The sequence below is a fragment of the Pelodiscus sinensis genome, chromosome 3, assembly GCF_052426305.1.
Source record: "Pelodiscus sinensis isolate ZL-2025 chromosome 3, ASM5242630v1, whole genome shotgun sequence".
Lineage (NCBI taxonomy): Eukaryota > Metazoa > Chordata > Testudines > Trionychidae > Pelodiscus > Pelodiscus sinensis.
In genome coordinates this window covers 50,109,755-50,134,113 of record NC_143054.1, presented here as the reverse complement: position 1 = coordinate 50,134,113, position 24,359 = coordinate 50,109,755, and the positions used below count along the sequence as shown (strand labels likewise).

The 24,359-nt window shown below is 43.0% G+C and overlaps 1 protein-coding gene across 1 annotated transcript in view; it reads left to right on the top strand.

The window, feature by feature from the left end:
- LOC102461967 (protein eyes shut homolog) overlaps positions 1 to 24,359 on the top strand; it is a 166,894-nt gene that overhangs the window by 58,871 nt on the left and 83,664 nt on the right. Inside the window, exons 3-4 of the mRNA XM_089776927.1 lie at positions 20,457 to 20,650; positions 23,104 to 23,231. Coding sequence (XP_089633053.1) covers positions 20,457 to 20,650; positions 23,104 to 23,231 — 322 coding nt within the window. The remainder of the gene's footprint in view (positions 1 to 20,456; positions 20,651 to 23,103; positions 23,232 to 24,359) is intronic.

Sequence of the window (24,359 nt, the reverse complement as noted above, 5' to 3'; positions counted from 1 at the left end):
GACTTAAAGTGGTAAATGGCTTGGAACTTGCTTAAATGAGAGATAGTGTCTCTTCTCACATAATACTGCAGCTGCAGGCAGAAGAGGAGCTCAAGCTGAGCTCTCTTGGTTTAATTTAACAGGGGGAGAAAGGGAGAGAGAGCAAGACAGAGAGCGCTACCAGCAGTGCATATTCCTAAAACCCTTTTGACTTTTGAATTCACTCCCACCTTTGCTCTGATATAGTCTTAATTTGATGTCCTCCATGGTAGATTGCAAAGTTAATCACTTGTCTTGAGCTTATGAGAAGACAGAGGTGACTGGAAGGCTATATGTCTCAGGAGGAAAGTAATATTCGCCAACTCTCCTGATTTTTGTCATTATTCTTGCACTGTTTCTTGTGTTGTTTTATTTAAACTCATGGAGTCACATGATTATTCAAGAATCTCAGCTGTACTGTTAAAAATAATACATTTCTAGCTCTACTGCTTGCAGAAAGATCTTGTAAATGCAACTCCTAAGAGACTGAAAAAAATAAGCAAAATAAAAAGAATTCTCGAGTCCCTCCAAAAAAGACCTTATGATGTTTTAAGCCAATATCTTCATTTTGGGAGACTAGCTCATGATATTTGAACACTTATGATATGTATTACAAGATGGAATGTGTATGTATGTATAAACAAAGAAGAAACTAAATTGTAGTTATTAAATATGGGAATTTCCTTTCTCTTCATTTCATTCTCATTTTGTTTCATTCTCATGTTTCATCATTCTGTTTCTTTCTATTTTCAATATTTTCCCACCCACCTCTTTGCCACTTTCTTCCTTCTCCTTTTCATCTTCCCACTTTACCTCTTCTCATTGTCCTTTCTCTCCCCCTTTCCTGTCCTTTCCAGTGTTGCACTTTTCTTTTCTGAAGTTATGTAGTATTTTTAAGATATATCAGCTGTTAGTATCATTCTCACCAATAGAAGCTGGTCCAATAAAAGATATTATCTTATTCACCTTGTCTTCCTAACACAGTAACTAATCTTGGATCCAAAAGTTTTAATCAGGTTTCATTGTTATTGCTTCCTTTTCTAATAAGTACTTTTTTGGTAAATGGGGATGTTAATTTCATTTGAGGTTTAATGGCCCATAAATCATGGACTTGTGGGGAAAAGCTAAGGATAACAAATTTATTGATTCTATTTGTAATGACTTTTCTTCAGTTAATATTTGGTGCCTTCTTCATCTGGGAGAAAGAAAGGTTTCTTTTGTCTTTTGCTTGTTCTTTCTTGCAGTGTGTGTGTGTGTGTGTCCATTAATTGTTATTTTTACAATGAAAATTTGCAATTCACTTTATCAGAAGTTTTTTACTTGTGTTGTTTCTTTTTTTCTGTTTTCTATTTGAGGATGTGAGATATCTATAGTGAATAATATTTCTAGAAGAGAAATGGTAAAGAAGAGACACAATTACTTTTTAATTAAGAAACATTTTCTATGGGAGTTCTGCTTCTCTCTTTCTCTACCAAATATTTCTATAATTCTTAACTGGAGGGTCCTCAGCTTGTTGAAATATTGGGAGTTTTTATTTAAACTGATACTAAAATGTTGATTAAATATTTCTCATAAGAAAGCTTTGAATACAAATGTAACTTTGAATTTACGTTGCCATTGTCCTGGTGACACATTTTGTACAAACATGGCAGTTTTTTTGAAAGTTTATTGTGTTCAGTTTTATTCTATTCCATATGAGATCATATCCATCGCTGTAATGGTGGAACACCTTCCAGTAATGCATCCAGTGATGATGTGTAGCATAGCCACTCAGCCAATAAATGACTCACACTTCTAGCAGAGCATTTACTGATCCATCTCCCATATATGCTGGAGAAGCCTATCACTATTCAGGGCCCAAGGTCACATAACCCGAAGGCACAGGTATTTCACTCGCTACCTGATAATGTTTCATAGTCTCCAGGGTTATGTCTACACTACAGCGCTAATTCGAACTAACTTAGTTCAAATTAGTTAATTCGAACTAAGCTAATTTGAACTAACGCATGCAGACTAAAAAACTAGTTCGAATTAGCGTTTTGCTAATTTGAACTAGCATGTACACACAGAGAGGACCGTGAACCAGGGTTAAGGATGGCCGGAAGCAGTGCCGGCAGGGCATCAGATGAGTACTTAGAGCGTGGAGCTGCTGGCTCAGGCTAGCCAAGGGCTGTGCTTAAATGAGTGCCCCACTTGAAAAGCAGTCCTGGCTTGGATTGCCCGGAGTACCAAGACTGGACACATCACAGCACTCGGCCATCAGACCGGCTGCACTTGCCGCAGGCTGCCATCTGGGGAGAGGGGGCAATTGGGGGGCTGCAGGAGAGCTTCCACCCCCAGAAGCCTGCAGAGCCAGCCCAGTCCTCCCCATCAGGGGCTCGTACCCCATTCCTCCCTCACCTCCTTCCACTTACCCCTCCCTAGTCCCCCTTCCTGATGTACAAAATAAAGGACAATTGTGTTCAAAAATAGAATCTCTCTTTATTGAACAAAACTGGGGAAGACTGGGAAAAGGAGGTGGGAGAGGGGAAGAGAGAGGGTGGGAGAGGGGAGGGCAACTACAATGATGAGGGGTTGGGAACAGGTCCCATATGAAGAGAGGCTAAAGAGACTGGGACTTTTCAGCTTAGAAAAAAGGAGATGAGAGGGTATGTGATAGAGGTATATAAAAGCATGAGTGCGGTGGAGAGGGTGCATATAGAAAAGTTCTTCATTAGTTCCCATAATAGAAGGACTAGGGGACACCAAATGAAATGAATGGGTAGCAGGCTTCAAACTAGTAACAGAAAGTTATTCTTCACAAATCAAATAGTCAACCTGTGGAACTCCTTGCTGCAGGAGGCTGTGAAGGCTACAACTAGAACAGAGTTTAAAGAGAAGTTAGATCAAGTCATGGAGGTTGGGTCCATGGAGTGGTATTAGCCAGAGGGTAGGAGTGGTGTCCCTGCCCGAAGTTTGTGGAAGGCTGGAGATGAATGGCAAGAGACAAATGGCTTGGTCACTGTCTTTGGTCCATCCCCTCCAGGGTCCCTAGTGTTGGCCGCTGTCGGCAGACAGGCTACTGGGCTAGATGGACCTTTGGTCGGACCCAGTACGGCCATTGTAAGCTCAGGGCTCAGGGTCGGGGGTCTCAGTGGACCACCTTGATTTTCATGCAAACCTGCTCCTGGGTGGCCAGGCTAGCAGCTCTCCTGCCCTAGACGGCCGCTTTTCTGTGCCTAGTGCGGAGGTCATGGACGAGGTCCACGATGTCTGCACTGGACCAGGTGGGTGCCTGCCTCTTGCGGTCCTGCGCAAGCTCCTGGGAGCCGCCATCCTGGTCCCGGGAGGAGGGGGAGGGCTGGAGGACATTGGGTGGCTGGCTCGAGCCATGCCAGGTGCAGGGTCTGCTGGCTGGGTGCTGGCAGGGTTGCACCTGGCACGGGCACCGTAGCCAGTCCTTGCCCCTTTAAGGGGTCTGGGGCCGGGAGGGGGGCAATAGAGTTTCCCTGGTGTTGGCCAGAGTGGCCACCAGGGAAAGCTGTGGAGAGCTAGCCTCCCACTAGTTCGAATTAAGGGTCTACACAGCCCTTAATTCGAACTAGTAAGTTTGAACTAGGCTTAGTCCTTGTAAAATGATGTTTACCTTGTTCGAACTAAGCGCTCCGCTAGCTCGAATTAAGTTCGAACTAGCGAAACGCTAGTGTAGCGCCTATCAAAGTTAATTCGAACTAACATCCGTTAGTTAGAATTAACTTTGTAGTGTAGACATACCCTTGGTTTCCATCTTGCCCTAATCCTATACTGTTTTTGCCCCATCTTTACCCAAGTCTCGTTCCAACCTTCCTCAGCCTTCTACATGTTGTGCTCTGACCCATTTCTGATCTGTCATGTGTCCTAGCACCCAGACCTTTGTGTTGACCCCAACATGACTTCAACCTTTGTCCTTCTTCCTGACTATAATCCTGATTTGTCTTTTCTGTTGACACTGAATCCCAATCTGAGCCGGAGCTTGTCCCCAAACTCTGGTTTCAGTGTTGTCTTCAGTCTCACCCTGACCCTATATCTGGACTCAAACACTGCTCCAGTCACCAGGCCTGACCCCTAGAATCCATGGCCTGAGAGACACGAGTAACAGCTATCACATTACTTCTTGATCCTAATGTAGTTGGACATGGGGTGAATAGCAAAATTAAGTGTTATACCATTAACCTGTCTGACAAATGTAAAGCTGTTTGTATATAATCTACACATTGAAATGGGGCAATTAAATAGTTACTTTTAATTGTTTGATTTAACAGCCATATAAACTATTTTTCAACTTATGTTTTATTAATAAATTAAGTTGGCTCTGGAACTTTTTATCACTTTGTCTTAGCTTCTCAACACTAGAGTCAATTCCAAATCTGATAACTCTGTCAAGGTAGGTCTGCACTACAGCGCTAATTCGTGCTTAAAGAGACCCCTCTGGACAGCCGGGTCTCAGCTTTTTTGCTTGCTTGCCTACCTCGCTGAGGGACAGCAAAGTGTTTTCCTTTCCACCTGCCTGTGTCGGTGGTTCTCATTGGGGATGCCACCACAGTTGGCACCATGGAGCCCGAGCTTGCCCTGGGTATTCTGCTCCAGTTTTTGGACTTGCAGCTGCAAGCCTGCCAGTAATGGCTGGAGGCTGCCTGGCACCATCTGGTGCACATCAGCCTCTCGCTTCTTCCCGTGGCCGCCCTGGGGGCCATGAAGGAGCCGCAGCAGCTCCCGGATGCCAGCATGCCCGGCTGCATCTGGCATCTGGACACCAGCAACGACTGGTGGGATCTCATTGTCCTGGAATGCTGGGGAGACCAAAAATGGACCCAGAACTTCAGGATGAAGAAGGACATCTTCCTGGAGCTCTGTGAGTGGCTCGCCCCTGCTCTGCAGTGACGGGACACTCCCATGAGGCCCGTCATCCTCCTCCAGAAGTGTGTGGCCATCGCCCTGTGGAAGCTCTCTACGCCAGACAGCTACCGATCCGTCAGGAACCAGTTCGGCATGGGGAAATCCACCGTCGGAGCAGTGCTCATGGAAGAACTGCACTCAATGGCCACTGGGCCAGGGGGGTGAGGGGGCTGCTAGGAGGGGATGGTCCTCCCGAGGGAAAACTGGGGGGAGGAGGCAAAAGACCCTTGCATAGGAGGGTTCGGTCTGTCCCAGCCATACTACACGCTGCCTGCGGTGGCCAGGTTGAAAGTGGGGGTTGCTTCTGGGAGGGGGAAGAGTGGGCAGTGCCAGCAAATGAACACTCCAGCCACCCAGGCACCCCAGTGATTCGTGGTTTGGTGTGTCTCTCTGCAGGTGGTCAAGGCCATCAACAGGGTGCATCTCCGCAGGTTGGTCTGCCTCACCAACCCGGACATGGTCATCCACGGGTTTGGTGCCCTCAGCTTCCCCAACTGCGGGGGGGCCATTGATGGGACATACATCCTCATCTGTGCCCCGGAACACCAGGCCTCCCAGTACATCAACTGCAAGGGGTACTTCTCCATGCTCCTGCAGGCCGTGTCTGACCACCAAGGCCAGTTCATGGACATTAATGTGGTCTGGTCCGGCAAGGCACACAACGCCAGGGTGTTCGGGAATGCCTCAGTGTGCCGGGGGCTGCACGCCGGGAACTTCTTTCCCGACCGCCACATCAGGGTCGGGGTCGTGGACATGCCCATCTGCCTGGTGGGGGATGTGGCCTACCCCCTAGAGCCCTGGCTAATGAAGCCCTACACGGGACACCTCAACCGTTCCCAGCAGGCCTTCAATGCCAGGCTCACCAGGGCCTGCATTGTGGTCGAGGGGGCCTTTGGCTGACTGAAAGCATGCTTTTGGTGCATCCTCACGTGCCTCGACCTCACCGAGCACAATATCCCTCCCATGGTGGCAGCATGTTGTGTGCTGCACAATTTATGTGAGTGGAAGGGGGATGCTTTCCTGCCAGCCTGGATGGCTGAGGCTGACTGCATGGCAGGCCAGTATGTGTAGCCCTCCACTGATGCCATCCGGGAGGCCCAGAGAGGGGCCGTCCAGATCCGGGAAACCCTGAGGGACAGCTTCCAGGTGGAGGAGGACTGAACTCTCCCTGCATGCTCCACTGGGGCTTCCTTCCATCCTCCGTTCCTTCCCTTTTCCCCTCCCTAACCCTGCTTCCTAATGTTAAATAAAAACACCTGTTTTGTCAAAAAACTCTCTTTATTTTACATAAATGGGGTGGGAGAGGGGAGGGGGAAACGTGGGAGGAGGGAGCTGAAACAGGGAGGAAGGGAAGGGAAAGCTCAGGGTTGGGGGTCCTACTGGCTCTCCCGTCTTGCAGCACTGTGAATGTGGGGGCGTTGGGGCAGTGGGTGTGGAGGGTGGGGCAGGAGGGATGGGGGGTGCAGAGGAAGTGGGACGGGGAGCAGGTGTGGGAGGAGGAGTGAGAGCTGGGGCGGCCACAGGGGCTGGAGCAGGAGGAGGCAGGAACTTGTCCACCAAGGTCTGGAGGTAGCCACGGAGGGCACGGCCATCCTTCTCCAGCACCTCCAAGCTCTGCTGCCACAGCTACAGGTCCTCCCATACCCAGTAGTCCTGGGTGCGAAGCTGGTGCTCCAGTAGCCACAGGTGCTGCCGCTGATAGTCCTTCAGGTTGCGAGTGCACCTGCTGACCCGGGTGTGGGTGGCTCTTGCAGGCGGGGTGGTACGCCCTGCAGTCTCAGGTGCTGCGGCTGTGATGAAACAAGAGCAGTGGTCACTTCTCCCTGGGGACACAGTGGGTGAAACCCAGCCCCCTCTGCAAGGCGAGGTCGGCGTGTGGGGAATGGGCCAGGGCCCCTGCATGACACCCAGCTGCTGCTCCATGGTGGGCAAGACCCAGGGACACGGTCCCTGGGCTCCCTCTCCACCCATACACATAAGGGGAGTATGATGGCACTCACATGTGGAGCCCTCCCCTGCCTCGGACGACACAGCTGATGTGCTCTGTGGGTTGCCTCGGGGGTCCTGAGTCCTTGGCAGGCTCCCTGCAGGCTCCTGGCTCTCCACATCCTCCTCCTCCTCCGTGTCAGGGACAGGGCCCTCTGCCCTGGGGTCGATCACCGCCCGGGGGGCATGGACTGTGTGAACACCCAGAATGTGGTCCCAGGCCTCATAATGAGGGCAGGCCTCCTGGTCGGCCGCTGGCTGGGAGGCCCTGGAGTAGGCCTGCCTCAGTTCCTTTATTTTGCAGCGGACCTGCTCCTGGGTCTGCATGTTCCCTCTGGTGGCCAGGCTGGTAGCCATGTGGCTGTAGAAGACCGCGTTCCTGTGCCTAGTGTGGAGATCGTGGACGTTGGAGGCCTCCCCCCAAACCTTGATGAGGTCCACGATCTCCGCACTAGACCAGGTGGGCACCCGCCTCTTGCGGCCCCGGCCAGGCTCCTGGGAGCCACCAGCCTGGTCCTGGGAAGAGGCAGAGGGCTGGGTGGCAGCAGGTGGCTGTCTCATGCCGTGCCAGGTGCAGGGTCTGCTGGCTGGGTTCTGGCAGGCTTGCAACTGGCACAAGGACTGTAGGCAGACCGTGGCCCTTTAAGGGCTCCGGGACCGGGAGGGGGGCAGAAGAGTTTCCCTGGTTTGTCCCAGAGTGGCCACCAGAGCAACCTGGGAAGGGCTAGCCTCCAGCTAGTTCAAATTAAGTGGCTACACAGCCCTTAATTCCAACTACTTAATTTGAACTAGGCGTTACTCCTTGTAGAATGAGGTTTTCCTAGTTCGAATTAAGCACTCTATTTCCAATTAAATTCGAAATAGCGGTTTGCATGTATAGCCGCTATTAAAGTTAATTCGAACTAATGGCTGTTACTTTGAATTAACTTTGTAGTGTAGACATACCCTCAGGGTATGTCTAAACTGCATGGCTCTGTCGACAGAGCCATGTAGATTTGTTTGTTCAGCAAAGGGAAATGAAGCCGCGATTTAAATAATCGTGGCTTCATTTAATTTTAAATGGCTGCTGCGCTGAGCCGACAAACAGCTGATCAGCTGTTTGTCGGCTCAATGCTCTAGTCTGGACGCTCCCACACCGACATGAAAGCCCTTTATCGACCTCCCCAGTAAACCTCATCCTACGAGGCATAACTGGGAGGTTGATAAAGGGCTTTCAGGTCGGCGCGGGAGCAGGTCGGCGCGGCGCAGTTACAACTTGCAAATATTTAAAAAAATAAGTTTAAAATAATTCTCCATTGTTCATTTGGCTGTCTCAGTAACATTATTTAAATATGTAGGATTTTTTTCATACCATGTGCCCATCTAATAAAGAAAATCCAGTCTACCTTTTATGTCTCACACAAAATTAATAATACAAGCATCGTTCTGCAAGGTTTTTTTTTTAGAGGAAAAGATTAAAAAGTATTTGGTTTATGTTCTATGGAAGATCAAAATACCCCTATTTCTATGACACTAAATGCTGCTTCAATTTCTATTACACATGATTGTTAAAAAGTAGCATTAGAGATGGCTTATCCCCAGACATACCTATTGACAATAATTTACACTTGTTTTCAATGTTTCCTTTGTTGAGTAAGGAATTTCTGAACCTTTCCTATTCATTGGTAAAATGGCAGCAGATCAAGAAATCACATAAATAACCAAGGCCACAAAAGAAAGCAGAAGCCACAAAAGAGTCCTCACTCCAAAAAAGAACTATTGCTACTTCAACACAGAGGTGGTCTTAGCCTTTAAGACACTGAGTTGTATTCACCTTATTCTTCTGGGAAATTGTGCATGTCTAGATCACAGAGAAATTGCAGAAGGGTTCAACATTTGAAGGCCATGTCCACCATGTGCAAGACTGATGCTGCTGCAGTTGATCTTCCAGGGTTTGATTTAGCCGGTCAAGTGAAGACTCACTAATTCAAACTGAAAGGGTGCCTCCATCAATGCTGGTAGGCCTGCTCTCATGAGAAATAAGGGAACCTGATGGGAGTATTTGCTCCTGTTGACCTCCCGCTGTGTGGATGGTGATTTATGATATGTTGACTCCAGCTACGTAAATAACATAGCTGGAGTTGAGTATCTTAAGCTGACCTTCCCCTTTAATTTAGACCAGATCACCCTTATATGGAACTTTGAGTATCTACAAGCAAGTTATGTTTCTTTTTACCTGTTAGAATCTAAGCCATTGTGTGCTTTGCTGTGTCCTCATGAACATTCCAGTCCTTAGGTCTATTGAGACAGGCTGGATGAAAATGACCCAGCTTCAATTTTCACTTTTGCTTTATAGAAAGGGATATGAACTTGGGTCTCTAACAGGTCAGGTTAGTGCCCTAACCAATAGGATAATATGTTTCCAATAGGATGCTACCTTATCTTTCTCCTTCAGCTCCTCTGGCTTTTTGGGAGGAGGGGTGGCTTTGTTTCTACATTCCCCCCTTCCATAGAAAATTACTTGGTTAAACTAGTATAAGAGTATAAGTTGGTTTTGGCCAAATGTCTTTCCAAGAACAACCACTGTTCTATCTTAAGAGACAAAACCAGGCTGTTATCAAGTCATTAAGTTGATCACACAGGGTATGTCTACACTACCCTCCTAGTTCGAACTAGGAGGGTAATGTAGGAATACCGCACTTGCAAATGAAGCCCGGGATTTGAATTTCCCAGGCTTCATTTGCATAAGCGGGGAGCCGCCATTTTTAAATCCCCGCTGCTTCGAACCCCGTGCAGCGCGGCTACACGGGGCTCGAACTAGGTAGTTCAGACTAGGTTCCTATTCCGAACTACCGTTACTCCTCGTGAAATGAGGTGTACCGGTAGTTCGGAATAGGCACCCTAGTCCGAATTACCTAGTTCGAGCCCCGTGTAGCCGCGCTGTACGGGGTTCGAAGCAGCGGGGATTTAAAAATGGCGGCTCCCCGCTTATGCAAATGAAGCCCGGGAAATTCAAATCCCGGGCTTCATTTGCAAGTGCGGTATGCCTACATTACCCCGCTTGTTCGAACTAGCGGGGTAGTGTAGACATACCCCCAGTTATTGACATATCCAAGTACCGGAAACACCCTCTCATGGTTTTCATTTGAACATTTAAATGAAAAATCATTCTATACCCCATGCTTCCAATTGTACGTATAAGAATGACACATCCACCAAAATAAGATATACAGATCCAGCAACTGTAACCTTAAAATTCGTAGGTTATATGAGGTATTTTGTCCAAAGTATCTTCAAATTATACAAATTTGTATACATAAGACAATCTCATACAGTATGGGAGGAACAATCACATTTGTAGATTTATGTAAGAATTAAATATGAGGTTTACAGATTCAGCTAAATCATTATGAAAGAAATAAACAAAGATAGACACATTGGCAATCCTTGAATATATATAAAAGCTAACCCATGCTAATTCCACCATTTAAATCTAGATTTCTTTTGCAGCCCTATTCCTTTCTTCTAAAAGAGCAATTTCTTTAGATGATGCTAGCATTGCTGCCAACTAATAATCACATGGAACATATATATGATATTAGGACCATGTAAGATGCATATATTATTTGAGAGAAGGGAAGTCAATTCCATGTGATTATTAGTTGGTAGCAATTTTAGCAAAATCTAAAGATATTACTCTTTTAGAAGAAAGGAATAGTAGTGCAAAAGATTTAAAAGGTGGCATTAGAATGGGTTAGCTTTCATCAGCCTGGCAGTGCTCCTGGACTAAATACATTCTATCCTAGGTTTTTGCAAATTATTACTGTGCACAGAGATTGTCTCAGTGACACACTGGAGCAGAAGCAAGGTCAGAATGTGGCTTGTTCTGTTTACTTTGATTATCCTAGTCTTTATCAGAGTTTAGGAAGGATTAAAATAAGGGGGGAAAAGTTTGCTAGTATTCTCAAGTTTCTCCAGTATAATTCCATCAAGATGCTTAATTTTGATTAATAGGTAAGGTAAGTGTAGTCATATTCCAAAAGGTGAGCCTTTTAGTGAAACAATGAAGGGAATGGTATGTTTCAGAGTTTGAAAAGAGAAGGAGAACCTGTTTACGTTAGAGTAATTTTTATGGGAATAGTGTGTTGTATCAACAAACGGGAATTTTTAACATTTTAATGTATTGGTTTTCAATTTAAAAATGCTTTTTGGTAAGTGAAAAATCTCAATAACAATTTCAATAAAAATTAAGAACTATATAATGGATAGTTTCACAAAATATGAACAATGTTGACTTTGCTGACAAATTACCAGCTTTTTAACAAGACTATTAAAAAAAACAATGCGAAGAATTTATTCATCTCTAAATGAAGCATTTAGTAAAACAAATTATATTTTCTTCAAATGTGTCTAGCACAAACCATAATTATGGAAAGTTATTTCCTTGAATTCAATTTTATATTGCTATATTTACATAGGCCCAAATGTTATAAATTGGCATCTACACTGATTTAACTGGAATTATGCCAATAAGACTGATTTTCAGTCTTTATCTATGGAACTCATATATGGTTTTGATCATCCAATTATCATTTATGTTCAAAAATAGGTTCAGACAACAATGAATTTGTGGTGCTTTTTGTTTATATTTGGAGAAGCTAAAACATGTCTTAACTCATTTAATTCATAAACAAATATTTATCATGGATAATTAAGAGAGCATTAAATTAAACTCATGAAAACAAAAACAGATAGGAGTGAACTGGATTAGGCTAACAGCACTGAATTGTTAATTGAGCTATGCAATTAGGGATTAGTTTAATTACAAAAATACTTTCACTTAATTGACTGAATCTTGATCTTTCTCAGAATATAGAAACCTGACTTTAGAATTAGTTTTTAAACAGCTCTGAATGTAAAATTATTAGATGAATAGTTGAAAATAAATGATGATATGATATATGTTTTTTAAATTTAGAGGCTAGTGTAACTGAAATTATGAAAATATTAAAATAATCTGAGCAGTTAATTCACATTGGGTACGTCTACACAGCACCTCTATTTGGGACAATATCTGTTATCCCAAAATAGCGTTCTGCGTGTCTCAACAGCACACCTGTTATTTCAAAATACATTTGAAATAACATGGTTCTTATTGTGGCTTCCTGTAAACCTTGTTGCATGAGGATTAAGGAAGACACCAGAATAGCAATTTATTTTGAAATTAGAGCTGTGCAGGCAGTACCAAATTTCAAAATAAACTATTTCGAAAATAAGATAACACAGATTGCCTAGGACAAATTACGCAGCTAATTTTGAGATACATGCCACTGTGTAGACGTACCCCTGCAGTACTTCATTCCCAGACTTCATCTTGTTTATTGCCTATTGTATATTTTTGGTCCCTGAGCAAAGCTCCTAGCAACCAGTTATTTCATTTAAATAAAAAGCAAAATTCTCTCCTTCTAGGTAGTGCCTTTAGGATGCTCAGATTGCAATACATTTGCTTCTTCCTCATGAAAATATAGATTAAATAAATTCACACCAGGTGCAACATATGCAGTTTCCTAACATACATTATTTTATCCATAACTGCTTCAGAAATCTTAGCATTTCATTAGAGCAGCATTTTCCAAACTATGGGCCATGGCCCGGGAAAAAAATACTAGGCCTCAGCATGGCTGCCGGGAGGGGAGCAGAGCAGGGTGGCCTGGAAGGAAGAAGGGAAGAACTGGCCACCGGGAAGCAGTGCTGAGGGCAGTGGGGCTGTCTTGGTGGAGATCCGGGCAGGCGGGCAGGTGGACAAAGCAGGGCTGGGAGCAGCGCAGCTCTCCCGTGGAGATCCGGGTGGGTGGCAAAAGCAGTGCTGGCCCAGGCTGGGTGGAGGATGCAGCCGGATAAAACATTGAAAATTTATTCATTGTGGTTTGGGCCTTTAGCCTCTCATTTTTTTATATGCATTTATATTTGAGGGCTGCAAAAGACAGTACTGAAAGAAAAAAAAACGGGTTACAACTAAAGTAAAAAGTTTGGAAACCCTGATCTAGACAGCTTTCTATCCATCTTACAGTCCATTTATCCAATCCATATTCCCTTAACTTGCTGGCAAGAATATTGTGGGTGACTGTATCAAAAGCTTTGCTAACATTGACACTGGGGGCTTTGGGAGGACCAGAAACAATTTCTTTGAATATTCATCACTTTCTTATTGAATATACAAATATGCAAATGAATGTTACCGGTCCTCCAAAAGCTCGTGAATGGATTTACTGGTCCCCATGTCAAAAAGTTTGGGAACCCCTGCATTAGAGAATTGAGAACATAAATTTAGTGAAATTATATTAAAACAAAAACATAATAGTTTAGAATGAGGATTTTTATGAATATGCATTTCAATTGGCGAGCACAATTGGCTGTATAAACAGACTCCCAACTGTGATTTCTATTAAAAATAAAAATGGCTTTATTTTGTTTAGTAACTCTGTACCCTACGTGTGTAGGACACTATGCAGTATGGGTATGTCTACACTACCCCGCTAGTTCGAACTAGCGGGGTAATGTATGCATACCGAACTTGTTAATGAAGCCCGGGATTTGAATTTCCCGGGCTTCATTAGCAAGTTCGGTATGCATACATTACCCCGCTAGTTCGAACTAGCGGGGTAGTGTAGACATACCCTATGATCGTAATCTACTATGTGCTGCCCAATATGCTTTTAGATGTATCAGGTATGTCCATTAACAATGGAATTTCATTAGAGTTTGATAGTAAAACTTGTGAAGACTATCAGGGAATCAGTGTTCATTTTTATTCCCCCACCCCCCCCCACCTCAAACATGTATATAACAAAAAGATGCTGGGAAACAAGTTTCAATTACTCAAAATAATGCATATGAGGTTTTCTCTTTGCTCTGCAACATGCTCTTTCTTGTTCACTGATGTTTGCATTATAAGAATTTGTAATATTATTTCATTGAAATAAATTAAATAAGCTTTAAATGTGCTAAATAGCCTCAATGAATCCAGCCACTGATACACTCTATAATTTCTTTTTTATCCTTAAGTGACACTAAAATCATTTAAGTTGCTAATTATGTTGTTTACAGATTAGAGTTTAATAACTTTAATAATGCTTTTTGATGTTATATTGGTTACCTGAACAATTTTTGAAAGACCAATTATTGCTTTAGATGGCTAATCACACAATATCTAACACTAATGAAAATTTTGATACAAACATCAGTTCTTCCCTTTAATTGAAATGTGGGGCCCGATCTTGAGAGGACCAGACCACCTTCCATTTCTGTTGAGTTCTATGAGTGTAACTTGTGCACAACATCTTTGTGGTTTGGGCCTTTAGCCTCTCATTAATATCCATACATAGAAAAAGATCATGAAGCAATCTATCCAGTTATTGATACCAATCTAATGACCTTGATATTTGAGCCTTTGATTATTTGGACTTTTAAACATTTTCCTGCTATACTTGCAGGTTGTATCAATGTTTCTTGTTGCATAAATAAAATTGCCCTCCCTCCAGTTTGTCTTCCTTGACTTGATTTTATGAAGATTTATTCTTAAATCTTTTCATTGTTTTAACAATTGCATAGCAAGTATATTTCCATTGTTTTTACCAATGCTATGCACAATAACTTACTTTGCATTTGTGAAGGTGTCCAGCATGTTTTGATGGTGAATGTCAAAGGCATAAACTTATTTGTGAGTTTCAGGAGGATATACTTGCTCTCCCAGGTTTCTTATTTTTATTACAACACTTAGCCCCACTGAACCACCAACTAGGAGCTACCAGCAGTGGCCAATTGGAACCTACATCTTGAACTCCTATCCCAGTCGTGAACCCCTTCCTGCATCCCAGGCCCTTGTCCTAGGCCTGAGCACCCCTGCATCCAAATGCCATCCCAGAGCCTTACCTAGAACCCCCTCCTACATCCCAACTGCCTGCCCCAAGAGCAGCTCAGAGCCCCTCACACTCCATCTCCCTTAATCCAAGACAAAAGCCCGCATCCCAACCTGATGAAAGTGAGTAAGGATGGGCAAGAGTGGGAGGATGGAGTGAGAAGGGTTGGGGCCTCAGAGAAGGGCTAGGAAGGGTATTTATATTTGAGGTAGATCTTGGATTGCACTTAAATTCAAAAAGTAATCATGTGCTTAAAATGGTTCTAAGATGACTTCCCATCACCTACGCCAGAGATTCCTTATGCCTGGAAGTCTTAGCTAAGTCAATGTTATTTCCTCTCTGGTGCTCACCATCAGAACATTATCTGTTCACCAGGGATGCTGTTCTGGCTGGCTCAAATGATTGGGCTTCCAAAACCCACTGGCAGCCTGCCTTTCTTCCTCCAACTCTAACTTGTTTTATCAGTTAGGAGTAATTTTGGGGGTATTCTTGGTCTCTTAACAGGAGGTGAAGGAGAATCAGGTTCTGATACTGATTTCCTCTTATAATTTGAGCCAGTCTGGTCTGCCCATATGCTCAGCACTCACTGCTCCCCTCTGGACAGCTGTCTGAAGCAGTTTCTCCAGCTTCCTTATAAAGGGTGTCTCACCTCTGTGCTTTCAGGAATTAAGGAAATTGTAATAAATGGCCTCGGAACTCTCTACACTCCCAAAGATGTGATTAAGGGCCTCTAAGCAGTCCCTCACTCTGACTCCAGGGTAAGCGAGCATCGGGGTAAGGATCACATGTTATGTTGAGCCCCTGAGACTCTCTACTAGATATCTTTGCTTTTCTACATCAGGTATGGCCCACTTCTTGGCTACGTCTACACTGGCATTATTTTGCGCAAATACTTTTAATGCAAGAGTTTTTGCGTTAAAGTATTTGTGCAAGAGAGCGTCTACACTGGAATGTGCCTTTGTACAAGAGATGTGCTTTTGCACAAAAGCATCCATGCCAGTGTAGACACTCTCTTGCGCAAGAAAGCTCCGATGGCCATTTTAGCTATTGGGCTTTCTTGCGCAAGAAATTAACGTTGCCTGTCTACACTGGCATCTTGCGCAAGAACAGTTGCGCAAGAGGGCTTATCCCTAAGCAGGAGCGTCAGATTATTTGCGCAAGAAGCACTGATTTTATACATTAGAATGTCAGTGTTCTTGTGCAATTACTTGCGGCCAGTGTAGACACAGCCCTTCAGTATTTCAGTAGTTTGTTCCAACCAGGGTTCAAACTTCTTCTTCCCCAGGTATTATGATGGGACCCCCTAGTAAATAACCTTAATTTACATTAGGGGCTTGACATAGCATGGAACAATGCAGCCCTTTCCAATACTTGTTCCAAGTGCTTTTGTCTATTCATTCACTTCAGCTTCTAATTCAGGGGCCAACAAACCTGACATTATACAAACTCTGATTTCCCAAAAATATGAACACAATTGTTTCCCCAACTTAATCACTCAAGATGTGCTTGTGAAAGGTACTGATCCAGGATGCTCAATGATCTCCCCCTCCTAAATATTACCTTGGTGCCAGTGGAGCCAGCAGTAACCATTTCCAGGTTCAATATAACACAGAACTGGCAAGCACAGGGTCTGAGTGTGGAAAATAAACTTTCAATGAAAAGAGGGAAGTCACTCAATATTAATTATGGAAAATTCCACAAGCAAAATGATCATCAGAAAATTGTAGGCAGGACACCCAGCCCCGAGTGCATAGGGCAGTTCTTTCTACTTCATTTTCTTGAGTTCTACAACAACAAATTCCTTTTCTACACTTCTCTTTTCTCCCTCTCCATAGCCTGCTCACAGTGGTTGTCCTAGATTAGTGAAGATTCAGGGTTCAGAGGTGTATTCAGGGTATCTGTGTGATTTCACCTCCCACTTTGAGAAGAAAGCACCTTGCTTGATCTAACATCTCAGTCTGGCTGACTGCCCCATCAGCCACTTATCCTTGCCGCTGGGCACTCTGGCAACCATGGTTACTCTCCACCAGCTATGGTTCCTTGCTGCCTTGCTAACGGCTCATTCTGTTTTCCAACTCTCCAGCTGCTTATTCGCTATCTGTCAGTCACCTTGTGCCACTTCTCTCTCTGCTGTGACCTTTGCCCATCATTCTCATAGTGATTTTCATCTCTTTGCAGGCCAGACAAACCACTGTCCCACCACAAGTGAATTCAGCTCTTATTTGAGCACTTTGATATAACAAAAAGACTCCTACTGAAGCATAATGTAGCTCTATCTTTGAACAGTGGGCAGAAACAGGTTAAACCAGACCAGGAAACTTTGGCAAGAGTCCACACCTTCTGGCTAGGACAACTCTCCACTCTCTTCTTGCTTTCACAGATGTATGGCATCCAGTCCCCTAGCTTAGCAAGTTCCAATCAGCTGAGGGTGACCCCTCAATACTAAAGTGATTTGTAACCCAACACCAGCCAAAGCTGATTACTTGGAGCTATACAACTCCTGTCTGCTAGACACCTATGCAGAGTAGATATATTAATGTAAATATAGTTTACTCTTGAATAGACATGTAAGTATAGTTTGCTCTGAATTTCTTTGTCCCTTCTGAAGAAGCTGACAACTGGGCCTGGATGCCTCCAGAGAAGGGAATAGTGTCTAGTCAATCATTTTTTTCTTGTCAATTTTTGTCACTGGGGGTGCGTCTAGACTACATGGCTCTGTTGATGGAGCCATATAAAATAGTTTACTCGGCATAGTGAAAGAAGCGGGGATTTAAATAATCCCCGCTTCATTAAAATAAAAATGGCTGCCACACTGTGCCGACAATCAGCTGATCCGGCACAGCACGCAGTCTAGATGCGGTGCAGTCGATAAGGGAAGCCTTTGTCGACCGTGTAACCGGGTGGCCTACTACAGCCCTGGGGTCTCCTCCAGCTCAAGGGGCACTACCCTGATCTGCCCCTGCTCCCGGCTTCTAATGTGCCGTCCCCACGGTCCACGCCTGACAGTCCCTCCCTCACGCCCTCGCCGCCCCCCCGGCGGCTTCTCCTGGCGCCGTGTCCACCGCACCGCTGCTCCGGGTCGCTGGCTGGTCCGGCACTGCTCCTAGTGCAGGGCTCCCCGTCTGCCCTGTCCGGGCCACCTCGGCTGCCCCCGTCGGCCGGCTCCTCTCCGGGTCTTCTCCGGGCTGGGTCCCCTGCTGGTCCCGCAGTCCGTCCTGCGGAGGAGGCTGAGAGCAGAATCTCCCCTGCTCTCCGCTTGCCTCCCCCCTTCCTGTCTCTTTCTCCCTGCTTTTAAACTTCCCGCTCGGCGTTCCTCCCACCCCCGCCCTTCCTGGGGCCGCCGCCGTCTCCCTGGGTCCTACCGCCCCCCCCGCTAGCCTCTTGCCTATTGGGCACATGCGCACCCGCCATTTTAGTTTTCTCCGCTTCTGCTGGCTGCCCTGCCACGCTGCGCCGGCTTCCCGGCACCCCCTGATCTTCCACGCGGGGTCCGGGGCTGTGGATCCTGCCTCTGTTAGTGCGGGGGTGAGTCCCCCCGTCACAGACCGCTCCTGAAAACCTTGCTTCACGAGCCTCTAACAATAACTGAAAACAATGGAAGTTATGAGCTTAAATGCTTGTGAGGTATTTTTCCATAGTATCTGTTAAGGAGATCCAGTGGCCCATGAGAGAATTTTGAGTCAGTAGTTGGGCAGCATCAGCATACAAAGACATGCACCACATGCAGGCTTTCATAGAGGAAGCATGGGCTGGGACAAGTGTGGGAGCAGCCCAAGAATACAGTTATTTTGAATAGTAGAGCTCTACTCTTTGGGTTCCCTTTGGGAGGAATGATTAAAGACAAGATAGTTCTATGTTATTTACTTCAGTTTTGTTGTGTAAGTCAATCAAGAGCACCCTGATGTCAGCTTAATCTAAAGCTGAAGAGAAGTTCATTATGATAAGCATTGAGTTGTAACCTCTGCCTGCTTCCAAAACTAAGTCATCTTTGAGTGCTTCAAGAGCATATTATAATAAAGTGTAAGATGGAAGTACAATATTTAATATAATAATGGAAGATAAATGGTCAATCCCCTGAATTTGGTGATTCAAATGTTCCCTTATATATGTGCTGATACTGTCCATTTAGAGATTGCATCATGCTGCTAGAATGCTGTCATTTTTGGTTACCTCATCTCCATTTGTAAGCTTTGGATGTTATGTGTTGCAATGTACTTTTACCTTTCTTAGAAAGATGTCCTTCTATAGCTCAGTTACTATGGTGATGAGGAAAAGAAAATCTACAGCCAAGGTTTCACTGGATATTATCTGTAGTTAGGAAAATAAATTAGTATTTCCTAAAGCAATTGGACCAGTGTTTTCACCTACTGAAACAAATGGCTTCAATGAAGCCAAAGAGAGTAGGTGAAAGGAAGGCAAACATGGCTTAGCCCTATTTCTGCAAGCTCAAGTTTTACTGCAAAATATTTGTTCTGGCAGCTGTAGAACAAGTTGTATATCAGTAGATAAAGTTGCTCATAAGTTTCACTACATCTCATACACACATTTGATGACTATTATAAGTGTGTTAGTATGCGTTTCAGTGAATGTTAAAAACAGACAGTGGGAGCACAAGGTTACAAGCAGATGTTTATGAAACATGTGAGTTTCCAGTAGGATCCATCAGAGATTGGTTCTTTCACCTACACTATAACATTTTATCAATAACCTGGAAAAAATATAGAATCATCACTGATAAAGTTTGCAGATGACACAAAAAATCAGGGAATGATTAACAATGAAGAAGTCAGGTAACTAATCCATAGAGGTCTGGATCAATTGGTAGAATGGACACAAACAGTTGGTCTTTTAACATGACCAAATGTAAAACTGTACACGAGGAACAAAGCATGTAAGCATAGTTATGGCATGGGAGACTCTATCCTAAGAGGAACTGAATGCAAATAATTTGGGGGTCATGGTGGCTAGTCTGCTCACCAGGAGCTCTCCGTGTGAAATGGTGTCCCAGACAGCTATAATGGTTCAGGAATACATAAATTGGGTATTCTCAAGTAGGATCCACATAGTTATTTTTATGCATATTTGAAACTGGTACAACTGCTGCTTGAATTCTCTGGTGTCCACAATTCAAGAATAATGTTGAGAAATTGGAGAATGTTAAGAAAGAATCATAAAGAATGATTAATTTTAGAATTCATGCTTCATATTACTAGATTGAGGGAACTCAGTGTATTTAGATTAACAAAGAAAAGGGCAAGGTATGACTTCATGGCAATCTGTAAGCATCTGCCTAGGAAACAAATAATTAATAATGAGGTTTTCAATCTAGCAGAGAAAGATATAATACAATCCAGTAGCTGGGAGCTGAAGTTAGACACATTCAGACTGGAAATAAGGATTATATTTTTAATGGTAAAATGAATGAACTATTGGAACAATTTACCAACAATCATGATGGAGTCTCCATCACTGACATTTTTTTTCTAAAAAATATTATCCGTGAATTATTTTTTGGAAATATTATGGGCTTTTATACACAAGGTCAGATTAGATTACCATAGCATACCTTTCTGGCTTTAGAATCTATGATGGGCAATATTCTCAGTATATCCCATCTAACTTTTTTCTTATTTCATTTAGGTCCATTTTGTGAAGAGCCTGTTGAACATTGTATTTCGCAGCCATGCCTGAATGGGGGAATATGCCAGAATAATGAACATGGATATGTTTGTGAATGTCTGGCCGGATATTTTGGCCATGACTGTGAAGCAGATGTCAATGAATGTTCTTCAAGGCCATGTCAGAATGGAGCTACCTGCATTGATATGTCAAATGTAAGTCTAAATGTCATACAAATACTAAGAAAAATTCACATCATATTGTCCATCTATATGGCGCTTTTGAGTAAAGCTAAGATGTCATCATGGATATTATAGTAAAAGTGACAGGCAATTAAAATAAATTCACAGAGGCAGTGACCTGTCCGTAAATTTTACTAAAAATATTTGTGGCAAAATGGGGATCTATGGGTCCCCACACACCCTGCAACACGGCATCTGCATGGCAGCTAGAAACTGAGGGGACTCCTACCATGGATTGGATATTGGAATTACAGCATCCCCCGCAGTCCACATCTGGAAGCTGAGGGGCCCCTACCATCTGCATAAGCTGGGAGGTTCAGGGTACCCCTACCAGCAGGAGATCTAGGGTCCCCACTACCTGTGACAGCCAGGAGTGCCACCTGAGGTAGCTTGAAGCTCTGGGGGCTGCCCATGATGCCAGGGGTACCCCAGAGCTCCCAGATCCCACAGATGGAAGGGGACCCTTCAGCTCCAGAGAAACACAGGCTAAAGTCATGGCTGTTACTGGAAGTCATGGAATCCATGACTTCCACAACCCCTGTGACTAAATCATTATATATTGAATGTCTGTGACACACACCTATAAATGTCTACATATGTAACTGAATAGATATCTTGTGCCTATCTGTCTAAATATCCTGTACTTTTGGGTTTTGAGTCTTTTATGAATGTATAAGCAAGATACTTATACATTTTGTAAAATCCGTTAACTGTGAGGTGCGATTCAGTAGTTTATTTTACATCAGTACATAACTACATGTATCTGCTCACCTAAGATTACAATAAGACTATGTGCTGATGCTACTATAACTGTCTGTGAAAAAAAAACAATAATGCCAACACTGTCTTCTTTTCAGTAATAAACCCAAATCAAAATACAAGTAGATAATATTGTATTAGAAATATAGAGATCAGAATGTCAATACCAAAATATTGTTTACTATAAAATGTCTTTCTCGCTTAGGATTTGTCTAGACTACAGGATTTTGTTGATAAAAGTGGACTTTTGTCGACAAAACTATACCTGCGCCTACACTGCCACCGATTTCTGTCAACATAACGTCGACAGAACTCAGCAGTTTTGTTGATGGCTGTAAACCTCATTCTATGAGGAATAACGCCTTTTGTCAACAGAGTTTTGACTAGCTTTATCGACAGAACTGGCTGTAGTCTAGACACTCTTTGTTGACAGATGCTTTGTCGACAGTATCTGTCTACAAAACTTCTGTCGACAAAAGCCTGTAATCTAGACTTACGCTTTGGTATTCTGGTTCAAAAATCCTACAAAAGTTCCTTATATCAGTATTTGGGCTACCCTGGGACCCTCTGTCTTACAGAGTCATGGATTTCTTCCAATGTTAATTGGGGAACTAACTAACTGATTTAATTTGCTTCGTATTTATACCTTTTTGTTTTCAAAGGGGATCACATATTCCAGAAATATATCCTGGGCATTTTATTACAGGTTTTCCTTACTTTGTGATCTGGTCGATCAGCTGACATTTCAAAGTCCCATATTTAAACTCAGGCTATATCTACTCTATGAAGTTTTTCCGGGATACCAACATTTTTTTGCAGAAGAGTAGATGCACTCTTTCGGAAGCCCTGTAAACCTCGTTTCACAAGGAAAAAAGGCTCTTCAGAAAGAAGAGATTTTGTCTGAAATTTGGCCCAATGTAGACAGGACAAATTTTGGAAAAGCCTCTTCCAAAAAAAAAAAATCAGAAAAAGGTACGCAAATTGCAGAGTGCAATTTTCTTACCTTTTTCCAAAAAAGAAGTACAGTGTGGACTTAGTCTCAGACACAGCTGGAATCTCAATTAACTATCAAGTTCAATTTCAGCACTTTTAGTAAATTTCCACATCAACTGTCTGATGCTGAGAAAATCCTGCTCCCAAAATCCTTTAGCTAATTCAGGCATCCCAAGCCACACCAAACTCATGCTTACCACAAAAATTCATATAAATTCATAATAATTTGGCACCTTCCAAACATATTAAATTTCTACTGCTCTTTTTGGGGTTGTTTTCTGTGGTGCGACGTTACTGTTTGTATAGCTTAAATCAAGACTTTCACAGAAGAGCAAACATAGAAGATGAGAAAAACTATACAAACTCAATGTTCCTTCTGCTTGAACCAATAGTGACTTCATAAAGTCAGGCAAATTCAGAGCTGGTGTGATTTCAATCAACAAAGTCAGTTCTTGCATAATCTGTGCTGGGAGGCATATAGGTCTGCTTCCCCTTTCTTAAATTATGATAGTAAGCTACTTGCAGCTGGGACTGACTTTTATTCTGCCTTTGTATAGTGCTGAGTATAGTGGGGCCCAGACCTACTCAGGACCTCTACTGCAATAAAAGGAAAGAATTTTTACATTGCCTAGAATGTGACAAAAATGTTTTTCCAATTTCTCTCATTTCCATAGGATGTGACCTGTATTTGTCTGCCAATGTTCACTGGCAAGTTCTGTGACAATGTGTTGAGACCATGCGAGTTATCACCCTGCTTAAATAATGCTACTTGTGTAGATCAGCAGCACAGCTATTATTGCTGGTAAGATAAAGAAATGAATTTATTTCTGTACTTCACTGTATCACTTGATGATATACAGCTGATTGCAAAAAGAAATCCTTAGTCACAAAGAGCACAGAAAACTAAATTTTCATTTTAATAGCTTCCCCTTAATGATTTGGTACTATATGATATGAGGTTTAGTAATTTTAAAAAAATGTTTGAAAAAGTCCTAAAATAGATCTAAAGCTATAGAAGAAGTTATAAATTGTTTCTTCTTGAATTTGGAATGATAAAATAAATAACTCCTAACAAACTGGAGACTAGTGAGACAATTAAATTTCGGAAATACTACTCATATTCAGTATGTGTGATGATTATATTATCTTTCAAAAGACTAAGACATTCCTAATTCATAGATTTTAGTAGTTCTCTACTTTAGTAGTTCTCAACTGGATTCTTTAACCAACATATTAAAATATTACTTTATTTAAATAGGGCTATACTAAAAAAGCATCTATTTGCAAATGACAGACGTGACCCAGATATATGGACTTATAATTCCAGCCATTTTAAATAGCTTTATGGCTATTTTCTCACACCATTAAGAAGTACAATTTGTACTCTTCACACTTGCTTGACTTTTATCTTGCTGCCTTAAAGTAGGTTCTGCTGAGCATTATTCAAGTGTAGTAAACAACCTCACAAATTTACAGTATTCATAAAAGCTGAGAATTAAAACCTGGGGTACATAAAAGCCTGAAACATACATACTACAAATTAACTTAGAATGAGCATGCCCATGACATAACAGACGTATAGAACCACAGTGCTTTAGTCCATCAGAAAAAGATTCACAGTAGAAAAGTTTAAAATACATTTGTAGGGCTTTGAATATAACTCCCCAAAGAGGAAAAGAGAACATAATTGATATATAGTTCTGGGAAGATCTAGCAAGCTGAGATGAATGGGACACACACTGTGGTCATTTGTACACTAACAGCTAGCATCAAGAAGCTGTTTAGAACACACTATTTCATATACAATCCATTACATAATACACCCATGTTTCTAAAACAGTCTAAAAGGATTCTGGAAGCTTACATTTTAAAAAAATGAATATAAAATGAACTTATTCCAAAAACATAGGTTGTATCTTTAAAACAGTTG